Source organism: Nipponia nippon, unplaced genomic scaffold (genome assembly GCF_047370975.1).
Source record: "Nipponia nippon isolate SJK-2023a ecotype South Korea unplaced genomic scaffold, ASM4737097v1 scaffold_2, whole genome shotgun sequence".
NCBI classification, from domain to species: Eukaryota; Metazoa; Chordata; class Aves; order Pelecaniformes; family Threskiornithidae; genus Nipponia; species Nipponia nippon.
Window position 1 is genome coordinate 85006404 of NW_028262336.1, and position 21813 is coordinate 85028216.

The 21813-nt window shown below is 36.1% G+C and overlaps 1 protein-coding gene across 4 annotated transcripts in view; it reads right to left on the reverse strand.

The window, feature by feature from the left end:
* Positions 1-2029: 2029 nt before the first annotated feature.
* The window catches only part of SCEL (sciellin), a 52551-nt gene continuing 32767 nt past the window's right edge, over positions 2030-21813 (reverse strand). For 3 of the 4 annotated variants that reach the window (XM_087757450.1, XM_087757451.1, XM_087757449.1), the window contains 8 exons: positions 17223-17282; positions 15521-15577; positions 14099-14158; positions 12537-12626; positions 9053-9127; positions 7635-7743; positions 4778-4880; positions 2030-3742 (listed from right to left, as the gene is read on the reverse strand). In XM_087757450.1, coding sequence (XP_087613576.1) covers positions 3726-3742; positions 4778-4880; positions 7635-7743; positions 9053-9127; positions 12537-12626; positions 14099-14158; positions 15521-15577; positions 17223-17282 — 571 coding nt within the window. In that variant the 3' untranslated portion in view covers positions 2030-3725. The remainder of the gene's footprint in view (positions 3743-4777; positions 4881-7634; positions 7744-9052; positions 9128-12536; positions 12627-14098; positions 14159-15520; positions 15578-17222; positions 17283-21813) is intronic. The other variant, XM_087757452.1, reaches the window with a different exon arrangement.

Below are 21813 nucleotides of genomic sequence, written 5' to 3' on the forward strand. Positions count from 1 at the left end.
TGTTACACGACTTGGTTAAAACATAGCTACGTTGCGGGAGGAAATGAACTTGGCCCTCCCGCTTTCTGTTCAAAGAGGAGAACACCATCCCCATGATTTTCAAAGGTGGTAGTTATAAGGAGATTTTTGAGGAGGTCTGATCTTAGCAGTGTGTGCCAAACATGTTTTGAGAACATCTGCAGATTCTTCTCCCTGAAAAGCAAGGAACGTTTCTAAGTCCCAGTTTTACTGATGCAGGAGGTTAGAGCTGAGTTGCTCAGACCAGGCAAAGCACAAAACAGGACAGTGGGCCTTTGAAGTCAAAGCAGGAAATATCTCATGACTTTAAGACTTCAGTGATTCTGCATCAGACATCAGCAGCTAAAGAGAGCTATTTTGGTCAACAGTTTCAGACTTCGGCACGTCAAACCTAAGTAAGTATTAAGTGTCTTTATCCTTTTTATGGAATGAAGGATGTCTCTGCTGTTATGCTGCTGTGAAGAAAAATGAGGTGTGTTGGTGCAGCAGAAGGGAGAAAAGGAGGCTACATGTCTCCCTCGTAGTCTGAAACCAACTTGTCTGGAAGCTAGAACCACTTCCTGGTGTAACCGAGTAGCTATAGGGAGCAACCTGCAAGTATGATCAGAAAGCAAAACAACCAGGAAAGTGGATCCTTTTCATTCTAAACAACAGGATTATGTTAGAATATCAAGGAAGGCAAGCGGAGTAGCAGAGTTCTAACCTAAATATATTCCGAGTAAATAAACTGAATGCATGAAACTATCCCAACACGATACGCATCTCCATACCAAGGAGCAAGGAACAGAGATGACCTACTGAATAAAAGCCAGGCCCCTTTGATGTCGGCCAGTTCTTTACAAGCCCAGCTAAGGAGGGTCTACGAAGTAACGGAGAGCATGTCTTGTCAAAGTCACAGAGATGTTTATTTCAAGAGGAAGAGGGTGAGAGGACCATGTTACAGACGTTTGTCACCTTGCGTCAAGCACTGCTAGGGAGGGGATGCTCAGGCTGAGCGTTTTGTAAGAACCTACACAGGATACAACGGAATATATTAATATAGCAAAGCTGTGCTTGTGACATCCCTTGTTCTTGTAAATATCAGTAGCCTTGAAGCCATCTACATATGTAAATGCATCAATACGTATTATATGCATTATTTCACTCCTTTCCTCTTATTGCTTCATTCCCCCCCTGTAGAGATATGCCCCAGCTTTGTAAAATAAAGTATCCATTACACACTGAAAAAATGGGCCTGATGAATCACAAAACTCCACATAATTTAGTACATCATCTCTCAATACAGCTTTTCAGTCTAATTTAATGCATTATTGAAGATAACTCGTTCATTAAAACAGCTGCCAGCAAACTGTTCATTTGGATTGTTTCATGGAAGCACTAGTCAAAGAGAAATAAAACACCACATGCTAATGGTATGCAAAAAGGACAAAAAACAATTAAGTTTTGATACATTGGTATTGAGATGTTAATATGATTTTTTTAAATGAGTACTGCCATACCGGCTTTTATATGGTAAATACCAAGCATCACAAAACTGATGCTTCTTTTCAGCAAACTTACAACATATAATAAAAAATAACAAAAAAACACATGGCAAAATTACCAGGGCTGTTCAACAAGGATGAATTAATGAGCACAGAATTATTATTTATTGTTTCTTATTGCTACTTCTCTGTCAGTGAGCGTTTAAGTAGCAGATATTTGGATCCAGAATTTGGTCCTGGTCTCTAGTGGAGCGAACTAAAATCTCTCATCCCCTCAAACACCAGGAGGTCCTGGATTCTAATGTGCTGGCTCAAATGAGCATCTAACATCTTCCACTGTAACAGAGCCTTAGCAATAACTGTTGGCCTCTGAACAGGACCAAGTTTGTAACCCCAACATTAAAATTTTGCCACTACTTTTCTCCACATGTGTTGCAAGTCTCATTGTTTACTGGTGAAGCACAGGGTAATAACAAGTATAGGTTAGCTAGAATATGTCATCAGCAAGAGACACACACCAGAAAAAATATCTATAATAATAAGTTTATTAAAGCTACTGCCATTAATTCATAAGAAATTTTCATAAAATTAACAAAACAAACTATCTACTGTTTCATGGCTCCTTTGCATGTCAGTCTGAACATCCTTTAAGCCAGGCAAGACAGATTACATCATTATTCAGCTGCAGGCCCAATGATTTAAGTTACACAGACATCCATACCTCCTGTCTCCACTACTGAATGTACAGACAAGGAGAGAAAGTTTGGCTGGGACAGCCATTCAACAGTCTAATATTAATCTATGGTTTTGGCACTTTTCGCCCTTCTAAGCTCTTGCTCAGGTCCAGCAGCCTCCGAGCACTCTAACTCTGTCATGGTCATATCCAACAAGTCCTTTTAAGCTGAGATGCAAGGGAGAAAAATTAGTTCTGAATAACCATGATCTAAAACATCTCATGGCAGAGACTACTAGGCAACACCTTTGTTTGTCCAGTAAACTACTGAACTATTTATTATTTTAGGCAAATAAGGTAAGTAATTATTGACTGTTGTGGAAACATGTTATAATAAACAAAGCATGAACTCTTCTTTCAGTTTCTATACATTAATACACATATGCTGTCCAAAAGGAAAAAAAAATGCTTTCACTGTAGTCTCAAAGGAAGGAGTTTATCTGGCCTGATGTAGATGTCTAGAAATCTGAACTATTCACTCCAAGTTCTTTTGCAAACCATGGAAAGTAAGACGTACATTCAGAGCATGGTTAACATCATGGTAAAATAGATGTTTGCAATCTGACCAATTGAATCACTTCCTAAAAATGTCTACTTCTCTATATGACTATAAAGACAGAATAAATCAAGTAACTTAGAAGTAGATGTCTACACTGTAGATGTTTAAATTTAGGCAAGATGAATCCACCCAAGGTGTTTAGATAGTCAACTTAATAAAGTAGGAAAGATAAATACAACAACATAATGTCATGCAAAGTATGTATTTCATGATTTCATGGCAAATATTAAGTGTGCACTTCTTAAAAAACAAAAGGTAATACAATTACCAGAATTACAAACATGGAATGGGATACTTCTAACTAAAACTCTCTAACAATTTTCGTCTAGAATCCCTCTGCAGTAATGGAGATGCATTTTCCAAAGATGATTTGTTCCATCTTAAAGTTATCAGTTAAGTCACTTAGGAAGAATCTTCCTCTGGAGGTTGATGTCTTTCCTCAAAGGTACAGAGCGAACCCACCTCACTCTCTATGAAAATAGTAGTTTAAACTGAATAACTGACTTTTAAATGACTAATCTTTGATGAGATTAATCCCATTTGTGCTATATAAAGATAGCAGATCTTTATATCTGAGGAGATGCGTTTTCAGTAAAGAGAATACAGCCCCTTCAAAACATGTGTAGGTATGTTCTGCTGTTCAGAAAATTTCAATAAATTATCATTAGTTTTACATACAATTTAGCAGTTTCACAGATCTGATGAATATATTGAACAAAATCTTGTTTTGCTTCCTGGATTGTGTGTATGAAAAGGCATCTAAATTCTCATGAAATTAATTCCTTTGGGAACCGTGCAGTAGGACTGCATTCAGAGTGTTTGTTCCTAGCAATAAAAATTAATCATTTTCCATAGTGGTTTGAATTAACAGGCCAATACACTTAACTAAACAGTAATGAAACTTCTTTATCATGCTTTCTGTATGTCAAAATTAGTAGATCCATTTTTCTGCAAGAGAGAAAAGATTGATCAGCAATGCCAAGCAAATCAGTGTTCTCTAAATGTCACACAAGGAAACTTTAGATCAATTTATTTTTTTAGAAAATCTACTGAAGACTGACTGTCCCATCTTGTCATTTGCTGAAATAGGATATGTCAATTTATAATGCTTAATATACAGACCATTGGTATGTCTTTCTACAGTTTTATAACTGTCACAATGCCTTATTAATTTTATAATCTGATTAATTGTAATTTTTACTCTTCCCATCAAATTTTGCAATGGCATAATAACACAAAGTATTTTAACAAAACAAATGGATTAATATAATTTTAGTTCACCTGATCTTGTCTCAGAAGTACATAGGTGAACACCAGCTTATCAGAACATTTCATCTACATTTCCATTTGTCTTTATTTGGTACGGAGGTACTGATTTATAGTATTATGAATTAAAAATTGCCATGAACAGAGAAGACTTAAAATCTAGCAACTTCTAGAAAAATTAATAAAACAAAAGCTGCCTTCTTCACTGCCTTTCACATCTGTTTACTCACTATGCTCCTCACAAAGGTAAGAAAGAAGGATACTCGCAGTATAATGTTTTCATTATGGTGTAACAGATTTTGTATCTGCTCTTTATTGGTCACAATGACTACATTAGGTAAAAATACCTCTGAACCCTGGCTTATTCATTTCAATAGAACAACCTGATTCTCAGATGGCCTTGCAATTTATTCTTGTCACTTTCAGGGCAAGATGCCATTGCCTCTCTGTAGGTGTCTCCATTGACTGCTCAGGTAGGACTCTACAATGAGACCTTAAGAGATCTCCCTCGCAGGTACAGAATAATTATTGTGTCTAGAACCTGGGGCTGGATATCATCCTAAGCAACCCAGTCTTACTGAATGAAATACTTTGAAAAGGTTTAAGTACACAGAAATGAGCAAAAGCAATAGCTGTGTTGTAATATATTGAAGTTATTTAAATGAAGTTCTCTACATCGTTTTTCTTATGTTCCGTATAATACATCTTGCATCTTACCTTTAATTTTGGAATAGCAAGGCTCACAATGCACGGTTTTTCTGTAAATCCAAATGCTGTCTCCTGCTTTCAGATCTTCCAGCGATCTTTTACATACTTCACACTTCAATACACAAGTAAAAGTAACAAGAAAAATTAAAATGAAACCCTTGTCTAATATTCATTCCCAGCATGCTGTCTTTCAGGAACTAAGCAACCCCAGACCAGAATAGGGGTTATGAGTACTGCAATATCATCAAATCTGAACTCTGAAAGAGTAGTTTTAATGAACAGTAGATTAGACATCTGAATATCTCACCTTGAGACATCTAAAAATCAAATACCTAAGTCTCAACTGGTTCCCTAGGTTCTCGTTACACTCACCAACCCCTTCCTTCCCCCAGACATTTCCAAAGGGTACTTTCTCTCTCTTAGCTTAGAAATTTATTCTAAAATAAGATGAATCACCCTTTTGTGATCCTTTTGTTTCTTCATTGAGTAAAGGAAGCCTGATCAGATTTAATCATCTGACTCAGAGTAGATCTTAATCTAAACCTGCTTATTTAAAAATATTTTATGATATATTTTATGATATATTTTATGATCTTAACCATTAACTATATCTCCCATTATTGCAGAATCTGGACAGTGCTTTCACAAATGTCTCAAAAAGTTAATTTTTGAGACAGACAAGCATCGCCCATGTTTCACATATGAAAATACACAGATACACACAGAGGTTAACTTCCCAAGATCATGAGGAAAACCTACAGTGGATGAAGGAGTAAAGTAATTTGATCTATAAACCAGAATCTTGAGACCCAGATCATCCTTTTTTTGCAATCTAATAAAAGAATAGCATATTCTGGTTTCTTGGGATATTTTATGCTCTGATAAGTGAAAATCAGCATTACTTTTACAGCACAATTCCATAACCGAATTGCCAGCCATCCCAGAAAGGCTGTAAGCTTTTCCATAATTTTCACAATGGCTGTCTATTCAAATAAATTTGGACTGAAAATCTTTATTAAAATTAAAAATTAACAGTCTTACCCAGAACATCCCTTTGCAGCTAAAGGAATAAAGAAATTGTGTGATGTCAACACCATGGTCTTAAAGGCAGAGTGAGTTATTAGATCCAGGATCCAGACAATATGCAATTAATTGCCTTATGTTACACATGCTCACTAGGGCTAATATGAAATTGCAACTGAGTACTCAGTATTGATTATTATAACGCGTTAGAGTACTAGACAACCTTTTTTTTTCAGTTTTACAGAACTATGTTTTTTCTGTATCTTTTCTACATAAGCTGTCAGTATTATGATACTGTTAAAAGAGTCTCCTCTCTTAATTAATTTTATTTTTCCTTGTATAAATCAGCAAAAGAATGGTCATGTTTTCAAAGCTTTTATCACCCAGATTAGCTAGCATTTTTATAAAGAGAAAAAACCCTACACTTTGGATTATTTACTCACTGAACTTTTGGTATATACCTTTACAAGGAAACAAAGACATTATACTGCTGTCAGCTACATGCAACTCTCTAATGGATACAGGGTATTTGTAAGGAGCTAAATGAATATTAATGATGAGAAATTGCGCTACTTAGCTAAATACATAACTACAGGCATGAACCACAGACCTACATTAGTTGTTTAATTTTTTCCAATGCTTTCATAAATGTGTAGCTACACAAAACTTAAGCTGAATTTTGCTGGCCAGACAGGTCCCCAGTTGGGAATAGGTAGTAAAAAGAATATAATTTAAAAAATAAGCTTAAATATTTAACAGATAACTCAGCCAATACCAACATGTTAACACTCCTAACTACATAAATAGCCCATTCCTCTTTATGAGGGTTGATCTATCTAAAAAGAATGGAAGCAAACCAGAGCTTCTATTTACTTGCAATAATAGTATTGAGGAGGTATTACATAGTGATTTCCGTGGAAGAAATTGCATTTCTAGTGCTCACAGAGCTCAGAAAGTCCATATGAGACAAAAAGCATATTGTAACTTCATACATGTTAAGTACAACCTTACTGCTGTATTCTGCTTTGGGATACTTTTCATGCAATAACTAGGTAGAAGAACTGCTGTTAGAAGCAGAAGTAAAAGCTATGCAAGACTGGGCAGAAAAATGAGCTATGCTAATGCGATGAGTTTGCCGAGTATTGTTTGTTAGAACAACAAACTGTGGGGAGACGCAAGCAGAATTAAGACAAATGAGGCAGAAAGAAAACAGACTAGAGGGCTGAGCACTGGTAGGCATACCCTGAGAAAAGTTGAAGAGCAAATTTTAGGCTGAGGCTTAGGCTTTGGAATGACAAGCAAAAAAATTTTCTTCTGTGCTTTCCTTCTTATTGGAAACAGGAAAAAATTTTTTACTTAATTTTTAATAAATAAGACTGAGGCAAAGACATATCCAATTTCATTATTTTATCCTACATTTTATCCTACATTTTACTTCATAGAATAAAATTTTACAATATGAAGAAAGTATAAGTAGTATATAATTCACTATATCGGACTGGAAGCGTGTATAACTGAAGGTTTATAAGTGTGTAGGACATTCAGGATATGTTCCACTGCATCCTTTATCCTCCTTGTGGTTGCAAAAGAGAAGGAGAAGCAGGGAGAGGGAGAGTAGAGGAAGAGGGAGAGAGAGAGATGGGAAGAAAGAGGAAGGGATTGTGTAGGGGAAAAAGGGAGAGACTAGTATTTCCTACATTAATCTTCTCCTGCACTGTGCAAGCCTTCCTCTTTGCCTAGGTGGAGAAGGCCTAGGGCCTATTTATTCTCTTATTATATGTGTACTATAATGCAGGTTTTACATTCAAATTATATTTCTTAGTAGCAGGTGAAATCTTCTTACCTTGAAGCAAGTCGAATGACAGCAAATTTGCAAGGCATCTAAGATCATTTTGGCATCTATGCCCAAGGGCTTCCTGCAGTATGTACATATATCTTTTCCAATTATACTCCTGTGTATATAATATAACATCAGCTGTCAGAAAAAGAGCTACCATTGAAATCGCAAGGATAAAATTGATAAGCTTAGTGCACTACGTGGGAAAGACATTTGTATACTGTACAATGGCCATAAATGGAAAAATGTCATGTGTATATTCCCTCCATTCTAGTTGACAGGTGTAATACACATGCTTCTGTGATGGGCAAATTGCTGAGCATAATTGTCAAGTAGCAAAAATACCTTGACAGAAAGAATGGTCTTCTTTGGTGAACTGAATGATTTCAAACGGTAATGAGACTGTATTAAGCTGCTGAATGCCTGGGAGCACGTATACTAAATGGGGATGAAGTGGAGGGTAATGATTTTAATGTTTTAATCACAAAAGTAAATTGGTAGTTGAATTGGAACTGCCATCATTTGATCAGTCAGAATTCTGCTCTATGTGGCGGAAGTTCCTGAAAACATTTTTAATTTTCTGCACTGCAGACAGAAATCCTGCCTTCGTGGCAGTTGTAATGAACACATGTATAGAACAGCCTACCTGGTATTCATAACAATAATATTTTTAAAAATTTTATCAGCTTTTTTTTTGCATTCTTATGTGACATCAATCTGTACTTTCTCTAGATACAACTGTTGGTGTTAGTTTTGCACTACAAAATCAACTGGTCTTGTTCCTTTCCACTCAATGATAAACCATTGTACCAATTTTTAAACATTCCCAGAGTTCCTTATACTTGTGTTGGAAAGGATACAAGTTTTTCTAATTTGATATTTCCAAGTAATGGGAATGTCCAAATTTTCTGAACTGAAAATAGTGGGCATATTTAATTTTTTTTCCTCATGAGGTAAGATATTACTGACTGAGCAAATACCCTTCTTATATTTGGGAATACCTTAACTGGTGTGAAAACACAGAGTTCTTAACAGCATTGTCATGTGAACCTCTTCCTCCACAGCTGTACATAAAGTTGGTCATTACAGACACCATTCTCACAAAGGAAGGAAATTTTGCAGAGTAAACAGCTGCCTGAGGTAGAAACCTATAGAATCACAAAGCCAATTTTATTACTTAAGGCATTGGCTATTGTTTCTATAGATACTTTAAAATGTCAGCTGTGACAAGCCTAACATAATATTAGGCTGCTGAACTGTGGTAATGATTTGATGGCAAGATCCCACTGAAGGGGAGCTCTGTATGAAAAGCTGTCTGACAAGCCTAATGGTGACTTCCACTGCTCTCTTTTGTCTGAACCTGAACGCTTATGCAAAATGTCTGTGTCCTTTGACACTCTACAATGTTATTAATGTGTACTTACCGATCAGAAGTAGAGTAAACAGTTTTGATAGTATTTCCAGTTATATTTTCTTCATAGGCACCATATGATGATTTGCTGTGAAGCAGTGAGTGCATAGCAATCACTAAACAGTACTTTTTGTTTTTAAAGGTTTCACTACGCTGATGATAATATGCAAATTAAACTAATGTAACAAGCTTGCAAAAAAAATCATCATACTTGGTGATGAGCTCTTATTCTGTATTTTCACAACCATCAAAAAAAATATATCAAATTAAAAAAGCATAAATTAGAAATACAGTGTCCTTAGACTGTGTTCTGTTGTTGAATGATTCTTCAACATTTCAAAATTAAATCCACAAGCCCATTGAGCAAAATCTACATGATGGTATTGGGTTTACCTGGGCTGATATCCCAGCCTAAATGATACATATCAGGAAATGGTGACACACTGCATTTTTTTCTTTTTCTTCCCTTCTTTCATTAGTCCTCAAAGAGTTGTCAAACAGCCAAACGAAATTACAACATGTCCTTAGAAGTAGAGTGAGAGTCTTTATAATACAGGCTGTTCAATGTGTGATTTGTGTTCACTACAGTAACTGTAGTGTTCCTGGTGTCAGAGTAGGAAGGAATATACTGAATTTAACTATCAGGGAAGTTAAATCTTCCTTTTTTAACAGTCCCAGTTCTAGTTGCTTAACTGTCAGTTTTGTTTGCATGGAAGGGATGAGCATGTATGTGACAGCTGAACAAGTCATCTTGCCATACATGTTTTGAACATTTCTGAACTGATTTAATTAACTTATTTGTCCAGAAATTCATAAGGTATATGGTAATTATTACATGTTTCGTATCACTCTTGAATAATGTTTAGCAAAGTTAGGAACAATTTTTTATAATCGTGTATTTGCAGAACGTTGTTTTTTCAGGGCAAGTATAACAGACTGATAACATGATTAAAGTGTTACGCAGCCCAGATACACTTTTCTAGATACCTGTCTTTTGTAATGTGTATATGTCTTATTTGATTTCTATGCAACACCAGAAATGTATTACAATTGCACAGTTACTGAGAAGCTTAAATATCTCCTCAAATGAACACCCAATGCTCCATTTACATTTTAGGAAAGATGAAAGTAAGCTTACTAAGTAGGAAAGCAAACTAAAGCTAAATGATTGCCTCTTGAAAGAGTTTTTCTGGCTATTTTTGCCCCGACCAAGCTAGACACATGCACAACACATGTCACAGGGTGAGGTATATTGATGGTGCAAATGCCTAAAGTTTCTTGCTATAGTGAAAAGTGTCATAGTAATATCACCTCTCTATTTCTATAAAGTATGGCCCTGTCTGTGCTTGTTTTTGTTAAGCTTATTTTTCCTAAATCTTCCATTTAACTCATTGTATTTAGCTGAAGAATCTAGTGCTGAGTCAGGCTGGCATTTCAAATCATCTAGTTAAATCAGGGTTGAGATCAGGGCAAAGTGAGTACTGTGCGTTGCACACTCAACATAATATGGGTATTTAGATGAAGCATGTCTGAAAATAACACTGTTTATCTTACAGAAAGTAGTACAGAGAACAACACTTTCTTCAAGTGTCCTAGTGTAGAGAACAGTGTCCCTTGGATTTTAATATCTGGCTAGAGTATTATAGTTGAAATACACACAAGTATATATATACACATCTTAAAAAAAATAATTGTACTGTATAGAACAAAAAACTATGAAGCTACAGCAAAAATATTTCCTAAGCATGAGTTTCTAGTCTTGCTGACTGAAAGTGTGAGGAAATTCAGAACCTTTTCTAATCAATGTATAGGCTGACAGCTTGACAAGACACTAAGATAAAACTGAGCCACAATGCAGCCTGAGACCTGCCTATCTGACCAAGTTCCTTCTTTCAGTTCATATCACTCACTCCTTTACTTGCTGTGGTGTGGCTTGTTCATACAGCAAACTACTCAACAATGAATACTCTCTAGAACCTATTGCATATAACCGGAAAGAATAACCTGCAAAGACCATTCATTTAGTAAGCTTTCATTAATTCCATTGGGATTACATCTTCAAGTAAGGGCTATACATTTTGTCAAGTGTAAGGTAACGCTGCACATTGAAGCACATTCTTTGCCTTACCATTCTTGTGTTATTGTTCTCTATTTTAATTTTCAAAGATAATCAGAATATTACATCTCAGAAGATTCATGTCTGCAAAATGCTGCAAAATGCTAATTAATTTTTGTGTTGAATATTCATTTTGAGTCTTAAAAATGTATGCTGTTTAGCTTTTCTTTTATTCTCAGCCAATTTATGAGCTTGTCCTTCAAGGCCATGCAGAAGTTTCAGAATACACAAATTTTAACTGCATTCCAGCCTCCTACAGCAAATGTAAGAAAATGAGAGATCAAAGACCCCATGCCCAGTCATACCCACACCAAGGCTCAGGTGTGCATAAGCTTAAGGATTGGGCCATAGTTCCCATAAAGTACCAGACTGTGACTGCTATTTTCCCTATTAGTAAGGCTCAATAGAAGATTTCTTCTCTTCTTCTTCCCTTTCTTCCCCTTCTTCTCTTTCTTCTCCCTTCCAAGTCATCAGCCTTGACTTTGGTAATTCACAACCACTATACAGCAATACCACACCTTACGTATAGGACTGTCTTTAAACAATCCTGTCAACATAAATACTTAAATCCACATAGATGGGTGAGTTGGTACTGAAGAGGCATTTTCCTAATCCAAAAAGGTCCTTCATTCAAGAATTATATATTATGGGGTTTGTTGTCATATTTCTTGAAAATACTTTTTGACTGTGAAGAAAAATACATTGTTTCCTTTATTTCAATGATTTCCTGTTACCAACAGACCTGGTGTTTAGTTAGTTCTATTAAATATCCCTGTATCACATTTTTCACTCAGATTTGCAAAACATGTGCTTGTAGAGACACAATCCAGCTAGAGCAAGAGTATTGCAAGAGAAATGGTTTTTAAAATAGTTTGTACCTGGTCAAAAAGTCAGAAACCCATGTTACAGTTTCAGTGATTGGGATAAGAGATGATACATGGGTTCAGATTCATCCCATATAGTTTTAGGAACTTAACAAGGCACTTGAGTGAAGAGAGTAATGTTTTCCTTACGGCCTTGGAAAGAAATAAGCTCCCTGAGAGCAGGGTGCGTCTAACCTGCAGGAAATGCCTCTCCCCTATTGATTATATAAGAATTTTGTCTTAACTGCTCGCCTTAATTTCATGCCTCAGCTACATCTCTAGAGTTACACAGGGTATGTCTTGTACTCCCTGCCCTGTGCACTAGAGCTATGCTTTGTGGGCTTCTGTTCGTGGGATCCTGGAAGCAGAATTTGGAAGGGGGCTGGCATGATTCCAGAGACCAGTGTGAGGTTTCTAAACATCCCTGAAATTTCTTGCATGAAGATGGTTTCTCTTAATTTTTTTTGAAAGAAATGGCACTTTAGTTGTTATGGTTCTCAATTAATTGTCCACAGTACCTGGTCTTTCCTCTACTGTCCCTGGAGTAGTTTGTTTCTGGGAGATTACTTGGAGCCCTTGGAGGATTTTCATATGCTTGCTCAGTTATCCTAAAAAAAAAAAAAAACACACACAACAAGAAAACAAGCACCTTTTAGAAATTATTTTCAGCTACACAGCTTTCGGTTACACTTACAGCCATAAATGTAGAAGCTTGGGCTAGTAACAGTAAGTAAAAGAAATCTATCTTTTTCTTACTGTTGTTAAATTGTTACTTGTGAAAAGTAATGGAATCACTGACCTCTGGTTTATGCTGGTAAAAACATTAATGTCAGAAACTTCATCTAACTGTAATTGAACTCTGGTTTCCTCAAAGTGCCCACTGAGGTTTTCAACAGTGCAGAAATGTGTCAGTGGTCAATAGAATTCTGCATTTCCTTAGCAGTATTCTATAATGTTTTATTCTTGGTTTTACTACATTTTAGTTCCAAATTTTCTTTTTTTGCATATACTACAGTGATATTTTTATTAGAAATGACCAGCTAAACAGATACATAGATTCTTATTTCAAAAAGCAGGATTATGATGCAAGAAAAAGAAACCTTGTCTCCTGCAGTTTTGCCTGCCACAAACATGACATGCAACTAAACATAAAAATAAACCTTGTCAGACAGATTATAGGATTTAAGGAATAAATGCTAATAATGTTTTTGATGATTTTACAAAGCAGCTCAGACAAAGGCTGCTCTTGTTTGATTCTGCCAAAGGTTATATTCTGAAACAACTTGATTATAAGCCTTAACTCTGGATGTTTGGGCTGCAGCTTGATTTATTAAAGTGAGCTTGCCAAGGTCTGAAGCTTTGCTAAATGAACCTTGCTCAGTGCTGGTCACTGTTTTATATGCATAGCATGCTGCATGAAGCAGCACCCTCTATTGTGCTTGACTCCTCATCTGTTAGGCCCCCTTTCAGAACTAAAAGAGAAACTCATTCACCGTAGATATTCAGTATATGCTTCTCTGGTCAGACTGTCAAGTGGGACTGCTAGGATAAAAATATTTTATATTAAAAAATAGCAAAAGTACTTATGTACACAGATAGCTAAGTTCTTTCTCTTCATTTAGATATACAACTAAATGGAAAACTCAAAAAGATACCATCAGAATGGTACCTGAAAACATAATACTAACTTCATTTTAATTGACCAAAATGGATCTTAGTTTTTCCAGGTAATGAAACCTAGTAGCAGTGACTTTTTTCAACTATGAGATGCTAACAGCTGAGTTCACAAAATACCTAGATAAGCACAAAAATAGTTAAGTGGATTTTGTCACCAGGCATTTTCATTCACTACAAGAGATTATAGGTTTGAGTCATTACTTTGGCTTATCAAAATACATGCAGCTATATTGTTATATTTGGTTAATCAGGCACATTTTATAAATAATATGAATATCTTACTCAAGTTATGCAAATTCGGCTTGCTTGTATTAGGAATTCACATTTTCTGGTACCACACTAAACAACTACAGCTCTTGATATTAGCTCTTTAAATTTTAGAGAACTATAAATTGAGTCTCACCACTTTTTATTTTGGTCATTAGCAGACTTGACTTTAGTGTGATCACCAAGTTCCTCATCTCTGTGACAGTGAGAAAGACCTCAGAATTAATCAAATTATTTGATTCAACCTAAACATATTAAATGGGTTGAATTATTTATGTTGAAGAAGAAAAAAATTATATGCATTTCACAAGGAAGATTCCTGACCACATTGATTATGTATCATGATTGTTTCATATTGTAAGTGTTTAGTTATTTACGAAGTAAGAGTTATCAGTTCAAACCTCAATATTTTTCAGTTTCTTTCCAGTGTGACACTACTTGGACTCGATGATCTTAAAGGTCTTTTCCAGCCTAAATGATTCTATGGTTCTAATGATTCTACAAAAGAATGACAAACTACTCAAAAATGCTAAGTTCATTATAGGACTGTAGGATAATTCAAGTTGGAAGGGACCTTGGGAGGTCTCTAGTCCAACCTCCTGCTGAAAGCAGGAGCAGTTCTGAGGACAGATCAGGTTGCTCAGGACTTTTTCTAGCTGGATCTTGAAAACCTCTAAGGACAGAGATGGCACAACCGCTACAGGCAACCTGCTCCACTGCTGGACTGTCCTCCTTAGTATCCAGTCTGAATCTCTCTTATTTAAATTTATGACCACTGTGTCTTATTGTGTTGCCATGCTACAGGTGAAGGGCCTGCCTACGTCTTCCAAACCAACTAAGGCTCTATCATTTTAATTTGATAACATCATTTCATTCAATGCAGGCACTAATACCATGAGCAGTGGCTGCCAAAGTGTGTTATTTGCTTTGTTGGTATATCCAGCTCAGATTCCTCTTACAACTGCTGTTATCTAGGGCTGTCTATATGATATGTCATATCTATATGATCTCTAGAACCATATGATCACATCTATACTAGTTGCTAATAACTCACTGGCTGTGAAAAAGCTGATTTTGTATTAATATTTTATATTAAATGGTCTGTAATGAAAAAAATAATGTTATCCATTGAAGAATTGTTTAAGATTAAAAAAAGGCCACAGTAGTTCTGATTTGAAAACAGAGAATGATACTAAGAAAAAAGAGGATTTTTTTCTATTTATGGCACTCATTTTTTGTATTTCAAGGACAACTTTTAGTCTGGTGGAGCATTTCACATTAATTTAAAGAACTTTGATGGTCACACACTGACTATTTAGAGTTCCAATAAGATAAAGTCAAGTACTACTTGCGTTTCTTCCATGCTGAATTATTTATATTTACTAGCCTGTATTTAATGAGGAATTTTTAAAAGTTTAAATTCTATGGTTTAAATCAAATAAAAGTATTAATTTTGACTCCTCTAATGATCTTTACAGAATAGAACTTGTTAATACTAATATCTAACCAACCACAAACATTTTGTAAGTACATAAAGGAAAGATTATGACAGTCTTGCCTCTTATTTTTCTGACCAGCAGTATTTATTTCAGTAAAATCCTCAAGCTCTTTTCCCCTGAAACAACAAACAAATACAACTGTTAAAATATTCTTCCTTTCTGGGAAGAGTTAAAGTGTATTAAAAGAAAGAAACTTATTTATGCACGCATTTAAAGGAGAAAAGTAAATTGTTGGTTAAGTTTATGTTCAGAATTTGCAAACACTTATGTTATTGACCATGATAAGAAAATATGTTTATAATTTTCCACTAGCAAGGTAAAGTTCTCTACAATTCAATAAAAAATATTATCTAGTACAGCCAAGAAAATAAAAAGGCTTTGTTTAATCATATCAATGCCATAGTTTAAGATTCTTCTTTGCCAGTGAAGACAGTGAAGGAGAAACATGAACTTCTCAAAGTACTTAGTATTAATTTACAGGCTCCAAGCAACTTAATCCTTGTTTGCATCATTAATTTGCAATAAAATACATTTTTATTGAAATTAAGAAACTTCTACTTCTTAAGACGACACCTAAAAATATGTCCAGATGACCACATATTTTTGCTTCTGGAATGACAAGAAATTAACTCCGTGTGTCACCATAGTTAACAATAAAAGCGTTGATAATGTTTGTACTTCTACTGAAAATGCAAGCATCCAAAGACTCACAAAGTTTACATATAAGGAAACATTTTTTTAAAATTTCATAAATACAGTTAAACTAGTGGCTAGTTTTTCCTCTGGATTTTTTTTAGTTACTTTAAAATGGTTCACTGAGTTAGAGGATGGAATGACCTATGAAAAGCACTCTAACTAATGTAAAAAAACCCTGATTCTCTTTAGGTAGAAGCAGGGAGCAAAAGCAAAAGGCTAAGTTAGCTCTGTGAAACTGATAACTTGGTCACTTCAATCTATAATAGGCTTATTAATCTTAAAACTCTGGATGCTTCCTAAAACTCAGTAGTGTCTCAAAGTCTTGGACTCTATCCTAATAAATTCTTTGTGAATTAAAATTTGCAAAAAAATTGTACTTAACTTACAGTGTAGTGCTAAGTGTACATATATGTGTACGTACGTATGCATATATGTGAGATTGTCTACTGTAAAACAGATGATCACATGTTGGCAACATTTATTTGCTGCTACTGTTTAGGACATCATTCTTGAAGTTATCTGTAGAATTTTCGTGTTAGGTGTGACAAATATTAGGTAGCTCTTACTAGCATAGTACCCTGGCAGTTCCTCCCTTTCCGTATGCTGAAGGGCTGCTTACAGACCACAAGAAACTTGGCCTGAAACACACTGAACTGATGTGCTGTTCAAAAATGTAAGTTCAAGCTCTTTTTTATGGATCACTGCCCTTGCTGACTGAAATGCTTTGTTACACCCTGTTGGGGCAATACTTATCATCCATGAGTTCTACGATATTTTGTTTAATGCCCCTTCTCTAACTATATTAAAATATTTCTTTAATAGTTTTATTAAGGAAGCATATAAGGCATTTGTGGAAGCTTGCCATAGATATTACTTGTTCAGCTGATAGTGCACATACCAGTTAATTAATCTGTATTTTTATATTCATCATTCTGTGTAAGGAATGCTACTTATTAATCTATAAACATTTTATAGATTTGCAACACTACCTTTCCTGACATTCTCATAGTTACAAACTACTCACTGCCTTAGAGAAGCAGAGTCTGAGAAGCTTTGAAAACTTACTCCTTGTCACTTGTGAAAGAACTTGGATTCACTTTGATGGGCTTATTGAGATCTTGGTTCCTTTAGAGACAGAACAAAAAACAGATCAAATCACAATTAGTATAGCCAGCTGTCAATTAGCCAAATTAAATACTCACTTGAAATTATAATCAACACATTCTTTATGAAAGACAAAATTAAAATGATGAAAAGTTCAAAGCATACATCATTTTAGTAATTCAAAGATATTCATAGACACAGCCATATGCCCCCCATATGCACATAAGCACACACTCTTCCTGGAATAAGAGGACCAAGTTATGTTTTGGAAACAATAAGTTATACATAATACTTATGTCAAAAAGGATAATTCCCACTGAACATGCATCATGGACAACTTCAAAGAGTGCCTGACCTCTAACATGCTATGATACAACAAGAAACTTTACCAGATAATACAATCAGCCAAGTATTCCTGAACAATTTCTTACCTAAAAAGTAATTACGGACTAAGTTGTTCTGGCTAAACAAGTCACAAAGTCCATTAGTCTATTTGGTAGGCTATCTGGACCAGCTGCTTCCCAATTAAACTCTCCCTTCTAACAAGAAATTTAATGTTCAAACTGAGGGACACCAAGAACTAATTACATCTACTGATTCTTGAACTTCCATAAAAGAGATAGGATGTGATTTACTATTATTATCTGATGTAAGGAAAAAAAAAATTCTCCCTTGAATTAGCTCTTGGTGGTTAATTAATTTTCTTCTTTCAATGTAATAACATTAAACATAGAATGTATATTAATGTAACATAACTGTTAAAAATAGAAATGTAAATCAATGTCTTTTATACTCTTTGAACGGAACACTTAGTTGTATCAAGTCAAAACATGGGGTGTTGCTTTGACTGCCTTTATTTCCCTTCAAAAGATTGTACTGGTGTTAACATTTCTAGAAAACACTTGATTTCTGTGAAAATGCATTATCCAACTGCAAACTTTCAGCAACTTTACCTAAAAAGCTACCATCTAGTAACCTTAACTCACTACAAAAAATTGAAAAATTGACTCCTAAGAAGAAAGCAATGGGAAAAGAGTGATGCCCATGATGGTATGACAGTGCCCCCGCTGTAGGACCTGTTTTATAACCTGGTAGTCAACCATGTTCTATATGTCTCATTACTGACATTTCATTCTGAACAGGTCTGTCATGAAACAACATCTCAGTGCAAGATAAAGACCGCCTTTTCAGATTTCTTCTTGGTCATGTTTGTCAGCTTTGCAGCTCCGTTTGATAAGCTTATCAAGTTCTCCATTTCTTTAGGAATGAAACAAAACCAGTTCAATGCAAGGAGAGTCTACTGCCATTTAGCTAGAATTCCATACCATTCATTAATAAATGAGTAATCTACATATTATATACTTTTGCAAATTCTCTTTATATTATCACAGATTTCACATTTTTCAGAAGCTGGAGTCTTAAGGTTATCCAAAAATATCCTTTCCTTTATGAATCATAGAATCATAGAATCATTAAGGTTGGAAAAGACCCTTAAGATCATCGAGTCCAACCGTTAACCTGTCACTGCCAAGTCCACCACTAAACCATGTCCCTAAGCACCACGTCTACCCGTCTTTTAAATACCTCCAGGGATGGAGACTCAACCACTTCCCTGGGCAGCCTGTTCCAATGCCTGACTACACTTTTGGTGAAGAAGTTTTTCCTAATATCCAACCTAAACTTCCCCTGGCGCAGCTTGAGGACGTTTCCACTCATCCTGTCGCTTGTTACTTGGGAGAAGAGACCGACCCCCACCTCGCTACAACCTCCTTTCAGATAGTTGTAGAGAGCAATAAGCAGCTTCGTTGCCCTTCTTTGGACACGCTCCAGCACCTCGATGTCCTTCTTGTAGTGAGGGGCCCAACACTGAACACAGTACTCGAGGTGCGGCCTCACCAGTGCCATGTACAGGGGCACTATCACCTCCCTGGTCCTGCTGGCCACACTATTCCTGATACAAGCCAGGATGCCATTGGCCTTCTTGGCCACCTGAGCACACTGCTGGCTTATATTCAGGCGGCTGTCAACCAACACCCCCAGGTCCTTTTCCGCCAGGCAGCTCTCCAGCCACTCCTCCCCAAGCCTGTAGTGTTGCATGGGGTTGTTGTGACCCAAGTGCAGGACCCGGCCCTTAGCCTTATTGAACCTCACGCAGTTGGCCCCAGCCCAATGATCCAGCCTGTCCAGGTCCCTCTGTAGGGCCTTCCTACCCTCCAGCAGATCGACACTTCCACCCAACTTGGTGTCATCTGCAAACTTACTGGGAGTACACTCAACCCCCTCATCCAGATCATCAATGAAGATGTTGAACAGGACCGGCCCCAACACTGAACCCTGGGGAACACCACTCGTGACTGGCCGCCAACTGGATTTGACTCCATTCACCACCACCCTCTGGGCTTGGCCGTCCAGCCAGTTTTTAACCCAGCGCAGAGTGCACTTATCCAACCAGATAAGCAAACCAGATGAACCGGATGGCAAATTGCTTCCTTCGTACTTGGAGGTAGCAACACTAAAATTACAATAAGGCTAATAAGACCTCAGGTAGTTACTTTGTTAACTTATATTTTTGCAATTTTTATTAAGAAAAAACCTCCAGCTGTGCATGTGTCCGGCTTGAGTAAAATATACAGTATTATTCTTGTCTCCTACATCCGCCATTCCTTTATGTTCTTAGATGTATCTAAAATATGCATCTCAAGTCTATAAAGCCTACTGAAGGTTTGCAACTGCAGCTACCCCAGTTGTGATCTTTCTGTGCTATGCCACTCTCATGTATATATCAGCATCTGTGTTGCATGTTCACCCAAAACATAGAAAGCAGGAGATGTGGGACTCCTGTTCATTCTGGCTGCAATCATGGGATTATATGCAGTTTACTCAGCAACATTATCAGTAGCCTTTCTGCTTACTTCTGCTGACTTTCACAGCATGGAGCAACAGAAAGGCTGTGACAGTAGCAAAGCTGTGCCCTGTAGGCCGGTATGATCTTATGTGTGATTTTCAAAGGAATATAAGCATTTGGAGTATGAAATTCCAATAGGCTTTTTATGAGAGTTAGCTCAGTTGAACAGATATGTTTGAAATTTTTACTCACAGTATAAAATATTGTATTTACTTTTTTCCAATTTTCAGTTTCATATTTTTTAATATGAACCTGGGGGTTCTTCTTTAAGAATCAGATAAATCAACTGAAGACACCTTCCTATAAAAATAATCAAATACTATGCAGAAAAAATATGCTCCCACCACAAGGCCCAAATACTAGAACTTTTTATGTTAATCTTTGTAAGGAATGTTAAAATATCTTAGTGTTTTTGTATCAGATGATACATAATTGAATTAATAATGCTATCAAAATTGATGGTAGAACACTGAGAAGTTATATCACTTGTATACTTGTTGTAGATAACACTTTTCTGTCAACAGAGAAGAAACTCCCTCAAGATCAGCAGGAAAGATTCTGGGTTTAAAACAAGATCTTTTTAAGTTTTCACATGTATTTTAACACTCTTCCTAGGTAACTTCAGATTTGCTTTACCTTAAATTGCTCTGTCCACTATGCACAGAGTTTTCAAACAAAAAAAGAAGAATTATCTAAAATAGTTCAACCTTGACCTACTGCCTATTTGGAAATAATGAAAGAAAAAAAAAAGAATAGATTCACAAATTTCCAATAATTTAAGAATTATGCTTTCAGAAATGTGTTTACTGGCCCATATTAATCCTTGGTGCAACTTGAGTGATAGATAAGTTAGTTCTCTTCTGTAGACTTTAAATCATCATGACTTTGCAGCCAACAGCATTTTTTTTACTTCCTCATACATTATTTTCAGTGCTTTGAGTATCACAATGCACTGACTGGCTTGCGAGGAAGATTTTACTTGCTGTCCAAAGGGATAGTAACAAAAGTAATAAAAGCCTAGGCTGCATGTACACACCTTGTCAACTAGCAGCCTGATTTATAGAACGCTAATGCTGAAGTGTCCTAATAAGTGAACAGAAACAATTGCAGCTGCAGATTACAGCACAAAAATACAAGCTGACTGACCTGTTCAGCTACACTTTATGGTTCCTATGGAACAAACCTCCTGTAAAACATAACCCTTAGAAGATATTAATTTATTGCACCGGTAACACTTCTCAAACTTTCACCCTCATAAAAGATCTGCTTGACATGACTGCAGCAAGTAATCAGGGCTGACGTCTTGCAAGTTCTTTGCCTTGAGGTGGCTGGCTAGCGCAAAGGAGAGGTCATAGGATATGCACCTTCAGGCTAGCAGTTCAAGCACAGTTCAGGTTATTAGCAACTGAAGTTAAACTTTGAGAGCTATTATTTATAAAAGGACAAAATGTAAAGTAGAGCAAGCTGCAGGACAGTGGGTAAGTCAGAATTTATCTGATCAGCTTCAGGGCATACTTTTGTTGATTTTTTTTAATCTCTCTTGTTAGCAAAGCTGCATTTACTTTAGCAATAGCACACAGTGGGCACCAGTGCTGATATTACCACATATCCCAGTCTCACATTTAAAATTAGAGTGGATGTGCAATA